The 14,824-nt window shown below is 33.6% G+C and overlaps 1 protein-coding gene across 4 annotated transcripts; it reads left to right on the top strand.

Annotated features, from left to right (window-relative positions):
• Nucleotides 1–750: 750 nt before the first annotated feature.
• On the top strand, nucleotides 751–11,207 carry LOC114257374 (BTB/POZ domain-containing protein At5g41330). 4 transcript variants are annotated; one of them, XR_014344954.1, is made up of 3 exons: nucleotides 751–824; nucleotides 945–1,204; nucleotides 5,088–5,875. XR_014344954.1 is itself a non-coding variant. In XM_082896125.1 (2 exons), the coding sequence occupies exon 2, from the start codon at nucleotides 9,541–9,543 to the stop codon at nucleotides 10,954–10,956; it is 1,416 nt and encodes a 471-aa protein (XP_082752251.1). In that variant the 5' UTR covers nucleotides 907–1,204; nucleotides 6,654–9,540; the 3' UTR covers nucleotides 10,957–11,207. The 4 variants fall into 4 exon arrangements, 2 of the variants coding, with proteins under 2 accessions (XP_082752251.1, XP_082752252.1); XR_014344953.1 differs by lacking the exon at nucleotides 751–824 and having other exon boundaries at nucleotides 831–1,204; XM_082896125.1 differs by lacking the exons at nucleotides 751–824; nucleotides 5,088–5,875 and adding an exon at nucleotides 6,654–11,207 and having other exon boundaries at nucleotides 907–1,204.
• Nucleotides 11,208–14,824: the final 3,617 nt, after the last annotated feature.

The following is a 14,824-nucleotide window of genomic DNA, read 5'->3' as shown; positions in this document are numbered from 1 at the left end:
CGAATCATCGAAATTAGTTCTAAAAGAAACTTATCAAACCCAAATATTCTCTCAAATTAAGATTCCAAACCAAACCCTTAAATTTATTATATATGTAGACTCACACAACATTAAAAAAAGTTTTTGGGTTTGGAGCTAGCAAGCTAAAATAGTTACAAAAAGATAAAATATACTTAAAAAATTAATAAAATAAAACGTCACATTCAAATTATAATTATTTTATTTTATTTTTCATAAAAATCAAACGAATCATTTTATCTTTTTAATTTTTTAAACTTTCTTTAAAAAAAAAACGTGTACAAAATATAAAAAAATAATTTAACTCAAAATAAATTAAAAAAATTGAAAAATGACTTTTAAAAAGTCAATCTACATTTCAAATGAAGCCTCAATTTTCACCTTGCATTCATACTCTAGCTAGACATTTAGGCTTTACTCCTAATAATTATAAAACTAAATTCTAGAAATTATAGACTTTTTTTTTTTTTTTTTTTTCGATTCATAAGAAACTATAGGCTTTTGAGGGAAATTATTCAATACTTCCGGAGTATCACGTGTCCATACTCCAAACCAATCACTAATTAGTTTGCTCCATATTGTCCCCCTATCTCCAACATAAATCGTGGGCCCTTGTGTCTCTCCACCAATCAAAACCTTATGGAGCATCACGTGTCCATACTCCGACAGTACTGAATAATCACCCAACTTTTGAACACAAAACCTTCACATTTTGAAGTCAAATGTTGACAATCTCATCCAGTATGTTACATTTCTATGCAATATATATAAGGCATGGATGCAAAGTGAACAGTATTTTCAGTCAAGTATGAACAGTGTTTTTTGAATGGTTGAATAGTCGATTTTGCCCTTGTTTTGTATAGCTTTGCTCCTTTAGATGCGAGGGTATTGATGAAAAACTGACTTCAAAATTTGTTTGCTTACAGCGGTTCCTCCCTTCTTTTTCCAACGGTGATCTCCCTCCGTTGACCACAATATTCGACCACCTCCTCTCTCCTCTCACCGATCTCCTTCCTCCTCTCTCCTCTCACCGATCCCCTCCCTCCTCTCTTCTTTGGCGACCGCCGATGACATCTCCTCTATGGTGGCGATTTGTTTGATTTTGTGGGTATTCATAGTGTTCACCAGCGAATCAAACGGAAATTGAGCCCAAGGATGGAAGAATACGACAGAAGCTTCTATTAAGGTAAAGACATAGATGAAGAATGTTATGTATTTCGATTTTGGGTTCCTTTTGATGCAGTTAGGGTTTGTAAAGTGTTTTAATTTTCTTCGGTTCTGTTAATTTCTTTGGGTTTTGTTCTTTTATTATTGTTTCCTGTGCGTATATTTTGTGCCGCTTTGTTTGATTTTGGGTAAAAGAGGGTTCAGGGAAGGATTTATTTCATTTCACTATGTTTAGCTTATAATTTGTTTATATACTAACATTGGTATAACTACAACCTCTGGATCAATGAAACACTAAATTCACACTAAATTAGAAACATCATTGACAAAAGGCAAGATTTCAATAGACAAAATTGTTATGAATCTCTCCACGAATTCAGTCAAAAAGTGTGACAGCTATAATGATGCTTTAGTTACTCTAACTCGTTGAGAAAATCAACATTATCAACAAAGACCTGCAGAAAAGAAAGAAAGAAAAAATTCAAATTATGTGGAAATGTAGTCAGACTACATAAGCTGAACAAAGCCCTCAAACCTTTCCCTACTCAGAATACTAATCTATAAAATGTCCAAGCACAATTAAAAGTTAAACCTTAGAAGCATTAACTCATATAGAGAATTTTTTTTTTTTTTTGATCGACAACTTATATAGAGAAGATATAACAGTTGGTAAACTTGCTTTGCAAACTCATCCAATAAAGTTTATTGAGAAAAAAGATTGAGAGTAAAAGATAGGAAGATAGGAACATAAGTAGGTTTCTAACCTCAGAAAAGTAAAAGATAGGACGATGCTTAGCTTAAAATCTTGAAATAAATCATAAGATTTCTCGAATTTAATAATTTACATGGAAAACAAATGACAGTAAAAAATAAATAAATAAAAATATTGAAAATAAAAAGTGAATACTCTTGACTTGTGAGAATGTGTGTGAGAGCTAAGATCATAATAATACTCATGAAGCTCAAAATTAGTGGTTTAGAACCTTACCGATTTCCAACCATCAGGGTCCAAGCAGGCTGTAATCTTGGTGTTGATGCCTGGCAAAGGCCCAGATTCTGTTAATTTCTTAGGGTTTTGTTCTTTTTATTATTGTTTCCTGTGTGTATATTTTGTGCCACTTTGTTTGATTTTGTGGGTATTGATTTTGGGTGAAAGAGGGTTTCATTGATTTTTTTTTCTTACAAAAAATCATAATTTTAATTTTGGGTAAGATTATTCCATTCCTTTTTAAGTTTGCATACAAGGAAGATATTTGAATAATAGACGATTTGTTTTTTTTTTTTTTTTGGTTTTGTCAATTACGAGCATTTACTATAGTTAAATTGGATTTTGACAATTCTAGGATAGTTGTTGCATGGGACTTGTATAAATCCCATGAGCAGAGCTGTTTAGGAAAGGATTCATTTCATTTCACTATTTTTAGCTTATAATTTGTTTATATACTAACATAGTATAACTACAACCTTTGGATCAATGAAACACTAAATCCACACTAAATTAGAAACATCATTGACAGAAGGTGAGATTTCAATAAACAAAATTGTTATGAATCTCTCCACAAATTTAGTCAAAAAGTGTGACAGCTATAATTGTTGCATGGGACTTGTATAAATCCCATGAGCAGAGCTGTTCAGGGAAGGATTCATTTCATTTCACTATTTTTAACTTATAATTTGTTTATATACTAACATTAGTATAACTACAACTTTTGGATCAATGAAACACTAAATTCACACTAAATTAGAAAACATCATTGACAGAAGATGAGATTTCAATAGACAAAATTGTTATGAATTTCTCCACGAATTCAGTCAAAAAGTGTGACAGCTATAATGATGCTTTAGTTACTCTAATTCCTTGAGAAAATCAACATTATCAACAAAGACCTGCTGCACAAAAGAAAGAATTTTTTTTTCAAATTATGTGGAAATGTAGTCTGACTACATAAGCTGAACAAAGCCCTCAAACCATTCCCTGCTCAGAATACTAATCTATAAAATGTCCAAGCACAATTAAAAGTTAAACCTTAGAAGCATTAACTCATATAGAGATTATTATTATTATTATTATTTTTTTGTGTGGATCAACAACTTATATAGAGATATAACAGTTGGTAAACTTGCTTTGCAAACTCATCCAATAAAGTTTATTGAGAAAAAAGATTGAGAGTAAAAGATAGGAAGATAAGTAGGTTTTGAGCCTCGGAAAAGTAAAAGATAGGAAGGTGCTTAGCTTAAAATCTTGAAATAAATAATAAGATTTCTTGAATTTAATAATTTACATGAAAAACAAATGACAGTAAAAAATAAATAAATAAAAATATTGAAAATAAAAAGTGAATACTCTTGACTTGTGAGAATATGTGTGAGAGCTGAGATCATAAAAATACTCACGAAGCTCAGAATTAGTGGTTTTAAGTTTGCATACAAGGGAGATATTTGAATAATAGATGATTTGTTTTTTTTTTTTGGTTTTGTCCATTATGAGAATTTACTATGGTTAAATTGAATTTTGACAACTCTAGGATAGTTGTTGCATGGGACTTGTATAAATCCCATGAGCAGAGCTGTTCAGGGAAGGATTCATTTCATTTCACTATTTTTAGCTTGTAATTTGTTTATATACTAACATTTGTATAACTACAACCTCTAGATCAATGAAACACTAAATTCACACTAAATTAGAAACACATTGACAGAAGGTGAGATTTCAATAGACAAAATTGTTATGAATCTCTCCACAAATTTAGTTAAAAAGTGTGACAGCTATAATGATGATTTAGTTACTCTAATTCCTTGAGAAAATCAACATTATCAACAAAGACTTGCACAAAAGAAAGAAAAAAAAAATTCAAATTTTGTGGAAATGTAGTCTGACTACATAAGTTGAACGAAGCCCTCAAACCATTCCCTGCTCAGAATACTAAGTGCAAATAACCTCATCTATAAAATGTCCAAGCACAATTAAAAGTAAAACTTTAAAAGCATTAACTCATATAGAGATTTTTTTTTTTGTTTTTTGTTTTTGGATCAACAGCTTATTTAGATATATAACAGTTGGTAAACTTGCTTCGCAAACTCATCCAATAAAGTTTTGGTACAACTTCTGCTTTTGATATTTCTGCTGAAACAAGTGTACCCTCTACAAAATCTCTCTAGAAAGAACACTACACTATAATATTTTTGTAACAAATTACTACAATGTGACATATTTTTGGTTAGGTGTGGCTCAAGTAGTTTTGTTTGTAAAATATTTTTGTTGTTGCCTGTTCGGAACTACAATGTGCTAGACACAACTCAATATTACTTTCGTAACATATCTTACTGTTTTTGGAAGTAAATTATCCAATATTATTATTGTCAAAATAAAAAAAAATAGCATGTGTGCTCATTTTTTTTTATAGATCACAAAGTTAAAGTTCTTCTTGTATCTCAAAAGCTATTGAACTTTCCACATGTTCATTTTGTGCAGACCTCAAAACATGCTAAGTCCTTCTCAAGCTTTCATATCTGCAGATATATGCAAATAAACAACATGAATGCAAGATGCCCCTCATTGGTTGTCACATTTAATAGTCCATAATGTTTTTCATTTGATTCCATTTCATATTTTCCGTCTATGGTTCATCCATTCATTCAAAAAACCAAATTTATTAACAAAATTATATTATTATCTCCTTTCATTAATGGGCATTTTAATGGACATCAGCTCGCGTGCTTTGCATGCAGCCCCTCACTAGTATTATTAAAATACACAAAATCTAAGGAGAGTTTCATAGTTTAATATAAATTTATGACAATAATGTCATATATTAAGGATATTAGATATTATATTTTTAGAATTTAAGGTTATTTATTAATTTGATATGTTTGTTATTTTTAATGGGGGTTTTTTTTTTAAGGTCCTTGGTATTAACATTTTATAGCATAAAGGACATCAAATATTTTCATAATGTCTAAGGTCCCTCAAGTTGATCCAGAGAAAATTGGTCCAGAGAAAATTAGTCCAGAGAAAATTGGTCCAAAGAAAATTAGTCCAGAGAAAATTCACATCACAGAGAAATTTGATTCAGAGAAATTCTGAATTTCTCTGGACTTTCCAGAGAAATTTTGATTTGAGAAAGGAAGGGAAAATTAGAAAATTGATTCAGATATGCCCTCTCTCGAATTTATGCTTTTCACTCGCTTGCTTCATGGTCTGATCTGAGGGACTGTGTGCTGGGCGTCCACAAATCTACCTTCTGCAGTTCGGTGAATTGGTGATGAAAGGGTAGGAGTTTCTGCAAGTTCTGTTTTGTTATTCAGCTTTGTTCTTCAGCTTCTATTTTGTTCTTCACTTTCTGGATGGGTTGGAGTGTCTTCTGCTTCTGTAAACCAGCACCTCAAGAATGTGTCAATTCTCAAGCAGCCAATAGTTCTTTCTCTAGTTTTGCATTCTATAGAGAGAGCTTTGTGACTTCACTAGCCAAATTCTTCAACTCAACGGCAGTAGCAGAGACCAATTCTTTTGCATAAGAAGCTTCTTAAGACAATTTTTTATTCTGTATATGTAAACCACTGTTCTTCTCTAAAATATGAACATGTTCTAACATTAGTTTCTCATTCTCAATTTCCTACACAGAAACAAAACCATCTATGTAAGGTCCATTATGCAAAAAAAACTATAAAACCCACATCAGTTCATTCCGAAGTCAGAGAATTTGGTTAAAACACATTCCAAAGTCAGAGAAATTCCGAAGTCAGAGAAATTCAAAATTTCTCTGGAGATAAATCCAGAATTTCTCTGGAGAGAAATTCCGAATTCCAGAGAAATTTCTAGAATTTCTCTGGACCAATTTTCTCTGGATTTAATTTCTTAGATATAGCAAGAGATGATGTTAAATTTGTGGATCTTACTTGTCCATCATCAGTACAATTGGTGCCTTCTGCCAAGAAGGATTCACAGACATCTTTCATCAGCTTCACCACAGAGAAACCAGGTTCAGTAATTCTATATGTTATAATATATTTCTCCTCCACCAATTTCAAAACTGCATCTAAACTTAGAATACGAAAACCAGATTGCTGAGAAGAGTTACAGATCAGAGAAATTTTCACATTTCCCTGAGGAGAGGAAGCAATGTCAAATTGTGATGACTGGCTTTTTACCATTATCACATTAGTTTTAATATCAAAAATATTTTCTACGAAATTTTTTTCCACTGAATAGAGCATTCGTAGGAGTCTTAAGTTTGCAGTCAAAAGTCTAAAACTTCACCTCAAAAAAGCCACTATTGCCATGGATTTCAGTAATGTGAAGAGCATTTTAGCATTAGGATCATCGCAAAAAAAAAAAAAAAAAAACTGACACAAAAAAAAAAAACAAAGAAAGAAAAAGAAAGAGACTAAAGAACAGGTTCATCATTAACATATAAATCTACTTTACCAAAACATCTCAGAACCTCACAACAAGTTATTTGCTTTTGTAGGCAACCTTCTGAAGAAGTTAAAAGGCGATGAATGGACCTTATCACGAAACCTTGGATGCCTCAAAACATATAATACCAAAAGAACACATAGCCCTTGGATGGGAGTGAACCAAAGCACCACAGCTGCAACCAAACAGGATACCATAAACAGAGCTGTGGCTCTCGGATCGCTGGAATCGGACTCGCCGAGTCGCGGATCCGGGCGGCGCGGAGGTCTGCGACGGTGGCAGAGCGGAGGGAGGGGTTGGAGGAGAAGGTGTTGAGGAAGAAGTCGTAGAGGAGGGTGGAGGAGCAGAGCTTGTTGCCTTGGATCTGGAAGACAATGGATGAGAGGAGAAGAGAGAGAGAGAGAGAGAGAGAGAGAGTAGAGTAGAGACAAAAAGTCAAATTTCTCTGATATATGTTTAGGGACCTTAGACATTAAAAAATAATTTTATGGATCTCTTCCCTTATGAAAAGTGAGAGAGGGACCCTAGACTAATTTTCCCTTTTTAATGCATTGAAAGGTAATAAATGAATAAAATATTCAAATAAATATTAAGACTAAACTAATCTTTCACTGAAATCAAACTAACCCGACTCAGACTCCGTTTAGAAAGATGGATTTGGAGCTTTTTTAGTTATTTTAGCCACAAAAAATGACATAGGCTATTTTAATCACAAAAAACAAAACATTACATCCATTCCATAATCATTACACTTTTCTCTTAAAAAAAAAGCTAAAAAGGTCAAAAAGCCCTTCCCAAACTAAACTTTTTAGCCCAGGCTAAAATAGTCAAAAAAGCCAAAAAATCAATCCACTTTCCAAACGAATATAACTCAAGTCAGTTTAGATAACAACTGTGATTTCACCAGACTAACATGAGTTAAGCTTCATTTGGTTTTAAATTTTTGGTTAAAAAAGTACAAAAAAATAAAATTGACTACATAAGTTAATAAGATAAATATCACATTTAAATTATAATTACTACACTTTTTTTTCTTACAAAAATTAAAAAAGTCAAATCAAACGAGGCTAAAAAAATTGAGTTAAAAAAGTCCCAACAAAAAAATCAAACGAAGACTTTAGTCATTCTTTTATAAATCACAACCCCCACCTTCAATCTTAGATAAGGAAAAACAAATAAATAAGTCAACAATAAATGAATACAATAAACAAATTTTAAACATTGTAATAGGACATAAATAAAAACAAATTTATTTAAGTTCAAGGAATAAGATATGCATAATAGAGCCCATAGAAACTTAAATTTAGATACAAAGCAAGTATTTTAAGCTCTCTTCTTTTTCTTCTTCTTCTTCATCTTTTTCTTTTTTTTTATTTGTTCGTAAAGAATGCATTGTCATGGTATTTATATCCACTTGTTTTTTTATCAATCATATGAAGTTGTCTCAATAAGAATAAGATTTTACGTAAAATATATAAAAATTCAAGTTTGGAATTCCTAATTAAGCATAGATCAATCTAACTGAGTTTATTATTTTTAGATTTAGAATCAAATTAATGTATTATCAAAAGCAAAACCAACTCGTAAATGTTTGATTAATATGATCAAAAATGTTTGCGACCTCTGGATGAGGAGTTTTAGATGAAACTCTAAAGGTGAGTCTCACCTTATAATTTGATAATTTGGCTTGTAATGTTGCATTATTTTTATTTTATTTTATTTATTTATTTTTTATGTATTGTCACATCATTAAGATTGATATTAGAACTTCAATTCTAATACCTTGCTTGGTTTCTAGTTTTTTAAAATACTTTTCAGAAAATTATACTCTCTTATTTTTCGTATTTTTTTATTTTTACTGATTTTTTTTAATATTTTAAGTAATTTTTTTACTTTTTAAACACACTTAACATAAATACATCTAAAAAGTAAAAAAATTGTAAAAAAATCTTTTAAAAATTCATTAAATACCAAAAATATAAAAAAAAATACAAGAATTCAGTACATTTTTTGTATTTTTATGTATTTATTAATTTCTTAAAATATTTTTTCATAAATTTTTTACTTTTTAGATACATCTAAGTAAGGTGCATCTAAAAAAGTAAAAAAAAAATGTTTAAAATTTAAAAAATATTTACTAAAAATAAAAAAACACAAAAACCAAAAAAGTCAATTTTCAAAAAACTTAATCCAGAAAACTCAAACCAAACACAGTAAATGTTTTCTATCATCACTCTAATATGATTCTCAAATAACTTTTTATTTCTTATCCACATTAACTCTGAATAAAAAGAAGGATCTCAGCCTAAAAAAAAATAAAATAGAATAAATAAATAAACAAACAAACAAACGGATGAAACATGAAAGGATATGCTCATTCAACGCCACAAAAGAAAAAAACAAAACAAAAAAAAACGGCAACAGAGATTAGTTTTTTATTTTCAATTTTTTAAAAACATGTTCGAGTAACAGAAGTGATGTCCCATGAGGCAGAACAAATACAGCCCACCATGCACCAAATTTCTGGTCCATGTTGGACTGCTTGAATGACATTTCCTATGCTAAAAAACTACCCAATATTCAAATTGAGAAAAATAAAAAAATACCCTCCAACTTTTCTTGACCACACACCTGTTTGACCTTCTAGAACTGCCACCTAACCTCTCCCCCTTCCCCATCAAAACCAACACCTCCTCCCTCTCTTCTTCCTATACCTCCTCCTGTCTCCTCTCAACTTCACCTACACCACCCTCCTCCTATGCTCATTTCAACTCTAGGGTATTGTCTCTCATTCTTTCTTGCTTTCCTTGCTTGATTGGGTCTTGTTTTATTCTGGCAATTTCACTTTTTTGGGTACCCAATTGAAGGGTTCTTGATTTTCTTTCTTGTATACACCTCCCTCTCATTTGGGGAAGTTTTGTGTGTTAGGGTCATAAAAAATGCCACCTTTTGCAGATTCAAGGCCTCCATTGAATGAATTACATCAAAACAAGCCAGACCCAAGTTCCAATATTGTCTCCATTGATGTTGGTGGTCAGCTCTTTCAAACCACCAAACAAACGCTAACCCTAGCTGGCCCCAAATCCCTCTTCTCCAAAATTTCCCATTCTTCTGATCATCAATATGCTATACCTTTCATTGACAGAGACCCTGAATTCTTCTCAATCCTTCTCTCTCTTCTCCGAACTGGTCATCTTCCATCAAAAGCCAAAGCTTTCGATCTCGAAGACCTAATCTCCGAAGCCCAATTCTACGGAATCGAAAACCTCCTTCTCAATTCCCACTCAAACCCATCTCAATTCGAAGCTTTCAATCTCGAGAAATCGTTGGTTTTGCCTCTGAACGGTCGTGATTCACCATCGGCGATCTCCACCACACAATTCGGGTCACTGCACGTAGCTCATGGAAGCAAAATCACATCTTTTGATTGGTCTCTGAGAAAAAAATCAACAATTTTGACTCAATTCACGGCCGTTGATTCCCTATTGGCTTTGTCGTCGAAAATCGCAGCCGCTGGTGCCACGGACTATTCTGGGTTACAGGTGATTGATCTTGATAAGGGTTTTGTTAGAGAGACATTGAATTGGGAAAATGTTACTAGGTCTAGTTCAACAGTTCAGGCAATTGGGTCATCCCCACAATACCTTTTCACTAGTTTCGAATCGGGTCGAAGGAATTCGAATTCGATTATGGTTTATGATCTTCAAGATAGTTTTCGACCCGTCACGGAGATTGGTCACTCTGAAATCTTTGGTGCAAATCTTGATTCAGCAATTCCAGCAACAAAATTGAGTTGGGTTTCAAGTCATAATCTGTTAATGGCTTCTGGGTCTCACAGTGGACCCTCTGGAGTATTGGGAAACATCAAGTTTTGGGATATTAGGTCTGGAACTGTAGTCTGGGAATTGAAGGAGAAAGTTGATTGCTTTGCGGATGTCACGGTTTCTGATAATCTTTCAGCAATATTCAAGGTTGGTGTGAATTCAGGGGAGGTGTTCTTCACCGATTTGAGGAATATTGGGAATGCGAATTCTTGGGTTTGTCTTGGTGATGCAAGAAAGGTGATCAATGGGAAGAAGGAGGGCGTTGGGTGTAAGATCGAAAGTCGCGGTAATCAAGTATTTTGCAGCAGAGGAGGAGATTTGGAGCTGTGGTCAGAGGTTCTGATTGGTTCTTCGAGGAAAGGAAGAGATGGGTTGGAGGAGAGGGTGTTCAGAAAGAACTTAATGGGGAGAGTGAAGGATTTGGGAGGAAGTAGGATAACCAGCTTGGGATTTGGAGGGAACAAAATGTTTGTGACGAGGAAGGATCAGCAATCTGTCGAGGTTTGGCAGAGTTCAGTAAGAGGATTTTGATCTCAATTCTTTGTAGTTGGGATTGGTAAATATGATCTTATTTATATTTTTATAGACTAGTAAATTTTCTGTTTTGTAGATTAGTTCTCAATGTGATTCAACTGTAGATACTATTGTTGTTGTTTTTATTATTTTTAATTGCGTATGCTTTGTGTTTTCTCAAGAATCTACAGATTTGTTGCTTAATGTAAGGTATGGAGATGAAATTATTATTATGGAAACGATGTTCGTTCTCTTTTTCTGTGGATAAATTACACTTGGAATCCTTAGTTTGAGCAAACTCTCACTTTGTCCCATAGTTCATTGTTTCAACTTTCAATATATCAACGAATTGAACCTTACTCTTTAAACGAGTTTCAATGTGGTCCTTCTGGTTGGACCTGTTATCTTTTAGCAGAAAACAATCATGTGCGTTTAGGGCGCAATGTTATCATTTTACCCTATTTCAAAAAGAGACCACAGACTCATCTGATAATCCATCGGCTTCTCCTCCTCTCTTCCTCTGGTTCTCATTCAATGCCGTAGCCATCATCTTTTTTCCCTTTCATTCTCATTTTCTCTCTTTGGCACACTTTCGCTCTTCATCATTTTTCTCTCTAAAGTAAAGCTACCCACTGCCGGCCACCATAAACCACCACCCCCTCAACTTTAGCCAACCGGCTACCTCATTTAGCCAGACCCACTGAAGAGCTTTGCTCAAAGCAGTGAAGCTCCATCAATCCACCATAGATATGTTATATATATATATATATATATATATTTCAGAATAGAGAAAGCAAAAAAAAGAAATGGCATTTTCCTCCAATCTTGTGCTTTTCCAAAGCATGCATTGCAGGAGCTACATTGGCCAAATTCCAAACTCCAATTGAAGAAAAATTCAAAACCTTTGTACCCAATACAATTCTTTGTCAAAACAGTAAAAATAGAGATACCAACTTCTATGAGATCATGATTGCCATTACCATTCTCTCTCTCTCTCTCTCGAGTTAGAGTTGTTGAAGAAGAAAAGACAAAGCAGACTCCTTGTACTCCACTTTTTTTAACGTCCTCTTTTCATCAATGATATTTCTTTTGTTGCCGACCCAAAAAAAAAAAAGGCAGAGCAGAGCAAATAGTCAAAAGAAGCAGCCATTTGGGGCCTTTACACAGCAGCAGGAAATGCTATACCCAACTCTTTTTGGCAGTGAAATTTTACAATATATTGAAATTTTAACTCATTGAAAATGGAACATATATGAATATGTATTCCAATAAGCATTCTGACTGGCAATTATGTAGAGCAGTAGCGGAGGAAGTGTTCCAGATGTGTGTACACTACTCCCAATTACCTGTCTGAAACATTGCTGCTTTCATTAAGCATACCAATTTTGTAGTTCATGGACTCTATTGCATTCAGACTTCTTCTCATGGTTTATGATTCGTCAGTTGACACTATACATGTATTTTTCCAGCTTCAACTTTCTTTGTCTTTTATAAACTGTCGATTCAACTTTCCTTGAATTACGTAGTTTGTTGCTAACTTTGGACCGCATGAAGTTTTCAATTGTTTTACTTATTTATTTAGATTTACCAAGTTTCCACATTATTCATCCAATTCTTGAGCAATAGTAGATTTAATTGAGGGGGAAGAAAGAAGAAAGGTAACACAATCAAACTTTAAATTCGTCGTTCTTTTCTTTTCCTTCCTTGCTACCACATCACTTGAAATTTAGATTCTTCTCTGTGAGGTCTGGCTTGAACTAGTTGTTTTTGGTGATATGTTGAATGAAGTTCAACATTCCTCAAAAAAAATATTAGATATGTAATCCCAGTGTTACGTGTGTAGGTTCTTTACAGATAGTCTCTCATTACTGTGTTCATAATGGTTTATCATATCAGCTTAAATTTGATACTGGAGAGTTGATATGTATTTATGTATGCATATACAAAGCATAAATATATGAGAGAATGGGAGGGGAAGAGAGACAGTTGAGTGGTGACTGGGAGAGGCTCTCTCTTCCAAGTGATTCTAGGAGGAGAAATTGAGATAATCTGAGAGAAGGAACGAGGAAAAATGAATAAATTGCCCTCCTAAAAAGCTCAACTAGGGTGCAAGTGTTAGGGAAAATATGGTGATTTTTCACAAGTAAATCAATCAATGGGAATAAAAACTAATGCGGAAAAATTAAATCAAAGGTAACACAAGAATTTTTACGTGGTTCCCTCAATGTGAGGTACGTCCACGGGATCGAAATCCGATTCCACTATCAACCAAATATGTTCCAAACGATTACAAACGAGACACTAATGGTCTCACAAAACCATCTTTAGGTGAATTCTAAATAATCACAAATAAACAAGAGGAAAGACCTCACCAAATAGATGAACCAAAATCTTCAGACTAGAGTTGTAGAAGACCCAAAATAACGACCCAAATCAAACGCACAATGGCTGCCGAAACCAATCCACTGACTTGAACTCAAGCACTGTGGCTCCGAACCAAAAAAATCACCAAAGATGGATTAATTGGCACGAACCCCAAAAACGTTATAGCAGCCGCACTTTTCTCTTGGGGAAAAACAATACACCAACAAGAAAATTATGTTGTGAATCTAGGGTTTTGTAATCAAACCCTAATTGTTTCCAAATTGGATTGGGTCTCCTCAAATATAATATATAAAAATATATTATAATTAATACTAAACCAAATTAAACTCTTTTTCCAAAATCAATTGGGTCCCATACTCCAATAAGGAGGTATACCCAACAATTCTCCCCCTACCGACTTAGGTGGAGATATCAACCATACCCGCCAAAGTTCGACACTTCAAATGTTTGTCCCTCGACAAAGTCTTTGTCAACATATCCGAAATATTATCATCCGTGTGAACCTTTTCGAGTTGCAACAATTTCGAATCTAACACATCACGAATCCAATGGTATCTCACATCAATGTGTTTCGATCTCGAATGAAAAGTAAAATTTTTGCTCAAGTGAATAGCACTTTGACTATCACAAAAAAGTACATACTTTTCTTACTTCAAACACAACTCTTGCAAAAATTTCTTCAACTATAACTCTTCTTTGCAAGCTTCCGTAATAACAATAAATTCAGCTTCGGTAGTTGAGAGAGCAACACATTTTTGTAATTTAGATTGTCATGCCACAGCTCCCCCTGCAAAAGTCATCAAATACCCCGAAGTAGATTTCCTAGAATCAACATCACCAACCATGTCAGAATCTGTGAACCTATCAAGCATCGGTTTACCATCCCCAAAACACAAACACACCTTCGAAGTCCCTCGAAGATACCTTAGAATCCATTTTACCGCTGCCCAATGTTCTTTACCCGGATTAGAGAGAAAACGACTCACCACACCAACAACGTGAGCAATATCCGGCCTTGTACAAACCATGGCGTATATCAAAGAACCAACTGCTGAAGCATAAGGCACTTTCAACATCTCTTCTTTGTCTTTCTCACTTATAGGACATTGATTCGAACTAAGCTTGAAGTGACCCGCAAGTGGACAACCAACCGACTTTACTTTATCCATATTGAACCTCTCAAGAACTTTCTCAATATAGCTTTATTGAGACAACCAAATCAGTCCCTCTTTGCGATCACGAACAATTTTCATACCAAGAATTTGCTTTGCTGGCCCCAAATCTTTCATAGCAAAAGATTTACTTAATTCTAACTTCAACTTGTTAATCATGGTAGAATCTTGACCCACAATTAACATGTCATCAATATAGAGAAAAAGAATAATAAATTTACCATCCGGAAATTTTTTCACAAACACACAATGGTCTGAAGTGATTTTAGAAAAACCATTATTCATCATGAAAGAGTCAATTTTTTTGTACCATTGTCGCGGGGCTTGCT

The sequence above is a fragment of the Camellia sinensis genome, chromosome 11, assembly GCF_055761805.1.
Source record: "Camellia sinensis isolate YWXY chromosome 11, ASM5576180v1, whole genome shotgun sequence".
In the NCBI taxonomy this organism is placed as follows: domain Eukaryota; kingdom Viridiplantae; phylum Streptophyta; class Magnoliopsida; order Ericales; family Theaceae; genus Camellia; species Camellia sinensis.
This window is presented reverse-complemented; position numbering and strand designations above follow the sequence as displayed.

Bases quoted from the DNA above. Each gene is read 5' to 3' on its own strand.
- LOC114257374 (XM_082896125.1), top strand. From the start codon at position 9,541: ATGCCACCTTTTGCAGATTCAAGGCCTCCATTGAATGAATTACATCAA.